The 7,525-nt window shown below is 41.2% G+C and overlaps 1 protein-coding gene across 1 annotated transcript; it reads right to left on the bottom strand.

Annotated features, from left to right (window-relative positions):
- Positions 1-5,220: 5,220 nt before the first annotated feature.
- On the bottom strand, positions 5,221-6,513 carry LOC122028224 (trihelix transcription factor GT-3b-like). The gene is made up of 2 exons (XM_042587255.1): positions 6,018-6,513; positions 5,221-5,860 (listed from the first exon to the last, which is right to left on the bottom strand). The coding sequence occupies exons 1-2, from the start codon at positions 6,384-6,386 to the stop codon at positions 5,291-5,293; spliced, it is 939 nt and encodes a 312-aa protein (XP_042443189.1). The 5' UTR covers positions 6,387-6,513; the 3' UTR covers positions 5,221-5,290.
- Positions 6,514-7,525: the final 1,012 nt, after the last annotated feature.

Below are 7,525 nucleotides of genomic sequence, written 5' to 3'. Positions count from 1 at the left end.
GAGATTAGATCTCTTTCTTTATTTGTAGATTGGTGAGATATTTTATTTTCTCTCTAAAAATTATTCACATGTTGTAAAATTAAAATTATAGAAATTTCCTTTTATCAACCATGAAGAGATTTTTGAAGAGAAATTTTAATTTTAAAATTTCCGGAAACAAATTAGGAAATTTTAATTGTTGATTGAAACTTGTCCAATTTGATTTCATTGATGTGGCCGGCCATAAGATTTCAATTAGGGAAATTTTATTTTTCTCAATTAAATCATATCAAGGAAATTGAGGAAATTTTATTGTAATTAAATTTCCTAATTTGCCTAGGCCAAGGAATATAAAAGAAGGGGTGAGGGTGCCTTCATGAGACACAACCTCTATTATTTTCTCTCCCTCTTTTGTTCCTTGGTGTGGCCGGCCATCCTTTCCCTCTCTTCCTCTTGTGGTGGTCGAACCCCTCTCTTTCCTTCGAGCTCTTGTGGTGGCCGGATACTACTTGGAGAAGAAGAAGAAGAAGGAGATGAAGCGAGCATCTCTTGGAGCTTGGTTAGTGTTTTGATTTTCTTCCTTGGTGAAGCTTCTTTCTTTGTGGCCGAACCTAGCTAGGAGGAGAAGAAGGTGGTTGGTGGTTTCTCATCTCGGAAGATCGTTGCCCACACAACGTCCGAGGTTAGAAGAGGAATACGGTAGAAGATCAAGAGGTTTTTCTACAAGGTATAACTAGTAATTTTTCCTTTCCGCATCATACTAGTTATTTATGGAAATAATACCAAATACAAGAGGCTTACGTTCTAGAATTTCGAATATGTTTTTCGATGTTGTGTTCTTTTGTTTTTTTCTTTTCCTTGTGATTTGATTGTTCTCTTTGGTTAACCTAAAGTTATTTTAGGAAATTAAATATTAGATTTCTATAAAAGGTTTTGTCTAGTCGGTGGTGGTTGCTCCCATATCCAAGAAGGCCATGTGCCTCGCCACGTCAGTACTGGGAACCGATTATGGAAATTAATATTTAATGGAATTAATAACTTAAGGTGATTTGGGTCGAACGTGTTAAGTTCCGTAGGAGATCCAAGTCAAAACCTAAAAGAACAAATAGATTAAGTTTTGGATCAAACGTGTTAAGTTCCGCAGGCGATCCAAAATTTAATTTAAAAGAGCACATGGTAGCTAGGAAAAGGTTCAGACCTTTGTACAAAATTTTTGTACAGTGGAACCTCTAGGCTTTCCGAGTAGCAACCAACAGTTTTAACTAGTTCCTGGCTAGCTATCTATTGCTCAGATTATCCAAGCTCAGTCTCTATATATGGCCTTGGCATATATGCTAGACAATCCCTGACTAACTCTGCTCCGGTCGGGTCATGCAGGTTTAGTCCTCAGTCACAGTCTCAGATGTTCCCCTTTCGATTTTGCACAGCTCATTCTCTTCATCGCGATCAGGCGTAGTCCCTTAATAGCTCCTGGCTGGCTGCATACGAGTCAGGGTATCAAGGCTCAATCCTTGCACCGCATTTGAACAATCATCTCAAGCTGTCTACGGATGAACCTAGGTAGGGCGGATAACATTAAGCGACAACAGTGTAAGAGAATTATAACCTCCTGTCAGCAAATAACTACTATGAGTCAGGGAATATTCCAGTGTTCTGTCATATACTAAGAGTGGAACCTTCCTCCTACAAATGGGAGGCTGTCGGACATCCTCCTTACCCGACACGCCCTGACACCGACATTCTTTGGCAGCATGCAGGCTCAAAAGGCAAGCAGAATCATATAAAAAGGGAGGTCTTCTTCATTGGCCAGGTACGCACTCATCTGCACACATCTTCAGCAATTCCTTTTTCTTCCTTCTTTCGTACACTGCTTCACCATAAAGAAGACCCGACTTGAGCATCGGAGGGCCGGCGCCAGGGATCCCTTCCCTGGTTTTTGGTCTCTAACGCTCCGTGTGCTTGTTTGCGTGTTTGCAGGACCCAAGTACCACCGGTTCCGTTATCACAAGCCTTTGGTTCCATGTGGGGGGTCTATGTTTTCAACGCACACATATAGGGTGTATCAAAGTCGCTGCTCCATCAACGCCGACGCCACCTTCACCAGCCTTCGTCTGACTCATCTTCCGGATAGGATTGCATGCCTTCGAAGCTTCCAGCCTATCAAATCAAAGACATTTGCAGACTTATTTAGGGAAAGGTGTTAGAGTCACTTTATGGTTTGTCCTTTCTTAGGAATGATTTGGAATGCGTGCATAGACACAACAATGACACTATAAAAAGGGTCTCCATCTACAGACGATGGTATGCGATGTTCTATAATTGTACACACTCATTTGCTAATGTTCATCTTCACTATTTTCTCTCCACAAACCGATCATTGACTTAAGCATCAAAGGGCCACTACAACAAAAATGGCAAACGACAATGGATATTATCCATTGTCGTAGGGTCAAAAAATTGTTGTAACTGACAGTGTTGTAAAATGCATTGCCCTACGACAATGATTTTGAATCTGTTGTCTTTGTAGACATTCGACTGTAATTTTTATCTGTTGTTTATATACTCAAAAAAAATTTACCCTATACGACAACGTTTTAAAACCATTGTGGTAGATAATTTTAATATGTTTTATGACGGATAAAATCGTTGTTTTTTATCACTTTTCACAAAAAAATCCTTTGTGGTTACGTACTTTTTACAACGTTTCTAACCGTTATCTTTAATGTTCATGTTGTAACATGATAATAACAAACAACCAATCTTTATTTAATATAAACAAACCACTAATACAAAACTAAATATTTACTACATTCAATTCATGAAAATGTTATCTTCAAATTTCAAAAATTAACTACACATCAAAATGAGAAAATAATAGCTATACATGTAATCGAAATCCAAAATATGTTGATCACTGTCACTACCATTGTCTGATTCAAAATATGTTCTACATGTTATCTTCATTGTCACTGTCTGATTTAGAGTAGGATCTTCTTTTGTGCTTTGTTAAAGCCTTTAATTTCGTCTCCCTTGCTTCTGCATCAGCCTTCGCCTTAGCAGCAACTTAAAGTTTCAACTCTCATTTCAAGGGGGCCTCTTTCTATCCAGAATTCTCTTCTTCTTCTATTCAACGAATTGCAAGAACTTCTTGTAGTCCATTTGATACTATACAAGAAAAACTTGAAACCTACATAGTTGGCACGAAGTCCAGCTACGTCGACGGGCCGACCGGATAGCTGGCACAAAGTCCAGCTAGGTCGACAGGCCGATCGGATAGCTGGCACGAAGTCCAGCTAGGTCGACGGGCTGATCAGATAGCTGGCATGAAGTCCAGACTGGCCAACGGGTTGACTGGATGTCTGGCAAACGGTAAGTAAAGGTAAGTCACTGGAGAATAGCGACTCTATAAGGATGCACCCCAGTTGAGGGACAGTAGGCGCCGGTCCAGTTTATGTCCATTTGGGACCCCTAGACTGAGACCTTGACTAGTTCCTGGTCCTTGGAGGACAGGAACTAATTATTACTATTTATATTTGTGCTAACACTTGTCTTGCAGGGTATTTGGACTAACTCATTTTGTGTAGGACAAGCAAGAAAGCAAGTCTGCCTTCGGGTGAAGAGTACCCAAAGGCGCCTTCCATAGCAATGGAAGGTGTCTCGGTACTGTTCATTGAAGATGCCTTCCATGGCTATGGAAGGCGCCCTCCGCAAGATGATTTTTGGAATCAGTCGCAGATAAGTGTCGGTTCACTCGGGATAGGATTTGCCTTATTGGAGGCGCCTTCCATGCTTATGGGAGACGCCCTCCAAGCCCTTTATAAGGTAGTCTCGAGTAGACACTTACACATCAACTACATACAAGCTACTGCGCACATTTGAGCCTCCGACTGCTCCCGGTTCCTGCTGCAACTCTACTGCGAAGCTGCTGAGCCCGACGACTACTTCGAGGAGTTCCGATCATGCCCGGAAGATAAACATCAACACAAAGCGTTGTCTTTTCTATTATTGAAGTGTTGGTAAAATTTCCTTTTGTACTTAATTACTATAAAGGATAAGTGTAGGGTGTTGCACTTGGCCTAACTTTTCTTGTACTCGATTCTCTCTTCCTGGAGCACCGGAAGAGGTTTTTAGTGGATTGTCCATCGATAGGTCCACGAAACCTGGGCCTTGGAGTAGGAGTTGCCGAAGGCTCCGAATCAAATAAAAACCACTTGTGTTCTTCTCGTATTTTCTTATCTTCGAACTTCTTACTTTCCGCTGCGTACTCGTGTTTCCTCTCACGTACGTCATGATCCAACAATAGCTTTACCATTACGCCAGGTGCTCTCCTCCCATGAAACAATGCTACATTAAACATTGAAATTATGCTTCAAAAGGTGCAATATTTCTTATTTTTCTTTTTTTTTAAATGAAGGGGGAAGTCTTGGTACAACTGTAAAATTGCTACCGTGTGATTTGGAAGTCACGGATTCAACCTCATATTACCAGGAGCTTCATGTACCGAGTGGTCTTTTACAAAATTACTTTTTGTTCACTCTATATTTGTTTAATATCTCATGCCCTTATTAGTTACTTTCAGATTCTTCAATTGGCTTTAATGACAAAGACGAATCAGATGAAATAAGCAACAAAGCATTGGCCTTATTTGGTTATGGGCAGGTAGATGTCTTCCTAATCATCTGCTTTTGTTACGATTTGTTTCATCACAAACTTTCATGTGCACCTCAATGTGAACTTTTTCTTTCCTTGTCTCCATGTTATTGAAGTTTTAGAATATCTTATGATTTGGAAATATTATACTAATATTCTATTAATGTGTGATGTTTGCCCATCCTAGACATGCCATTTTGATCTCAATCATTTTCATTTTAACAATGTTGAGGTTGTATCGAATCATACAGGTTGTACCAATGGGTCTTATGTTACCACTAAAAGTTGGCCGGAACCGATACGCAACCGGATATCAAGGAATATATCGACCGGGAGATTGAATCTCCGGCTAGTATTCTACCTAAATAGATTGGAGCTGGCAGTATTTTCTTGCTTGAATCTTTGCCATGATCATCATCTACAACAAACATACAGACTGTAACAAGGTAAAATCCCTAACCTGAAATATTTCTTATTGTCACCTATAAAGATTAGACCACTCAAACAGAAGCATATTTTCATGACCTTCTATAGACATCATCACAAAGAACAAACTCTTTATCTGCAATCCTCCTAGGGCTCCTCCTCCTCCTGATTGCTGATGCTGATGGAATTCAAAATTCATATGCATGGAAAGAGAAGAGAAACAAAATTCCAACAGCTAGAGATCTTCTTGAATGAACTTGTTCAGCAGAGTAGTCAGCAGCGCATCCCTCTTCTCTGCCCGGGTCTCCTCCCTCATCCTCCTCTGCTCCTCCCTCTCCCTCCACGCCTGCTCCAGCATCAGCCTTTCCCTCTCCAGCTTCTCCATCGACTGCCGCCACTCGAGCTCGAACACCCGCCGCTCCTGCGCTCTCCGCTCCATCATCTCGTACCACTGCGCCTCCATCTGTTGCTGCTGCTGCAAGAACTCCTGAAGCAGCTCCTGGACGCTGCCGGTCACAGCTTTCCCTCGCCGCTGCTGCTGCTGCTGTTGGGGATCGGCCTTCTTCTTCCTGCTCTTGGGCATCCGCTCGTCGTCGCTGTGGTTGTCGTCCTCGTCTTCGGAACCGGATTCTTCGGAAGATCGGATGCTGCTGGGCCGCTTGAGCTTCTTCTTCGATTGGGAAGAACCTGATTCCGATTCCAGGAGAAGGCGCTGCATGTTTTTTTCACGTTCCATGAACACAGCGCTCAGCTCGTCGAAGAAAGGGCATTGCCTTCCAGTCTCAGGATCAGCTGTCTCTTTGCCCTGACGAATTGAATCCATTCGATTTCGATTCAAAGCATTTGAGATCATCCATGAATGATCAAAATAAAATAAAAATAAAAAAAATCGAAAGATGCCGATCGGAGAGATTGATGAGAAAAGGGGCAAAGGGAAGAATGGAAAGGGAAGGAGGCGAGACCTTGTACCGATTGACGAGGTTCTTCCACTTGCACTTGCACTGGTCCGGCGTCCGGCGATAGCCGCGCTCCCTCATCCGGGCCGCCACCGCCTCCCACAGCGTCCTGTTCCGCTTCGCCAACGAGGGGTCGCGCTCCAGGTCGGCTCTGATCGCGATGAGATCCCTCGTCTCCTGCTGTCCCCATTGCGGCACCCGCTCCTCCTTCCCCCTCTGCGGCAACGACGACCCCCCTCTGCCGCCCGCGAACACCAGCTCCGCCGCCGACGCAGGGGTTATCTGGATCGGGATTCCAGCCAGCATCGCCATCCGCTCGCTGAGCGACTCCCCGTCCCCGCTACCGCCACCGCCGCCGCCGCCTCCGAACATCATCGTCTTCGTGAGCTCGCCAAAACCCTAATCGCTCGTTTCGCCACTCCTCTTCTTCCGTCGGAGCCGAGCCGAGACGAGTCGAGGTCGGAAAAGGGAATCGCCATAGTCTTTATATCTCTGGAATTGGCTGCCGCCTGTCGGGAACCAAACCCAAGTCGTGACTTGTGCTATAAGATTTCAATTAATCACATTATTTATTTCAAAAAACATTCTTAAAAATTATTATTATTATTATTATTTTAAATAAAAAATAATTGCAGATTGACCCTTGATAAATATTTTAATTCCAAATCTACTAAACTCAAGTCATAAATTAATAAATTTCAAATTTTTTTAAGACATTGGAGTTTTACATGTACAATTATAAATTTAATTAATGATATTTTTCTATATATCGCTCCAAATACAATTAAAATTTTATATTAAAAATACATGAAAAAAATAATATATTTCAAAAGATAAAATATATTTCTATTGGTATAAGGTCTTTTAGGTAAAATTTAAAAATAAATCCATAAGGGTTTAGGTTTTTGGTCCTAACTAGTGGTATTAGAGTGATGGTACAAATAAGATGTCATATTGGGTGGCATTGAATGAAGTTAAGAGGAGGTCTGAAGTTGATCAAGAGTGATCGGATATTTACGAAGAAATCCGAAGTAGGTTAAAAGTGAATGAATACTTTAAGGGAGACCTATAACGTGAGAGTAAGCAAGTCAAGAATTACCAAGAGTAATTGGATGCTTGAAGGGAGGTCCTGAAACAGGTCAAGAGTGATCAGATGCTTGAAGTGAGATATAGACCATGAGAGTAAGCTAGAAAGTCCGACCCATGAGAATAATTATGGTCTTTTATTTAAAGAGAGAATTATTAGAAATATCATCACAGTTGACATTAAAAATATAAGGAAAATTCATTAGTTTAAAAGATAACTTTATATGAGATATTTTTGGGGATAGAATCTAAAAATAAGTAAACTCATATTAAAATGGACAATATCTCAATATTGATCCTAACGTACTTTAATGGTTTAAATTAAGATGGTAAATAAATCAAGCATTCGTGAATAAATTTAGTATTCGGTTTGATAAAAGTTTATTTATGTTCGTTCAATATACATAAGATCAATTAAATAAACAACC

The sequence above is a fragment of the Zingiber officinale genome, chromosome 10A (assembly GCF_018446385.1).
Source record: "Zingiber officinale cultivar Zhangliang chromosome 10A, Zo_v1.1, whole genome shotgun sequence".
In the NCBI taxonomy this organism is placed as follows: domain Eukaryota; kingdom Viridiplantae; phylum Streptophyta; class Magnoliopsida; order Zingiberales; family Zingiberaceae; genus Zingiber; species Zingiber officinale.
Note: the sequence above shows the minus strand (reverse complement) of the source record. Positions and strands in the feature narration are given on the sequence as shown.

Bases quoted from the DNA above. Each gene is read 5' to 3' on its own strand.
- LOC122028224 (XM_042587255.1), bottom strand. From the start codon at position 6,386: ATGATGTTCGGAGGCGGCGGCGGCGGTGGCGGTAGCGGGGACGGGGAG. The intron at 5,861-6,017 runs GTCTCGCCTCCT...TCAATTCGTCAG, and splicing joins ACCTCGTCAATCGGTACAAG to GGCAAAGAGACAGCTGATCC.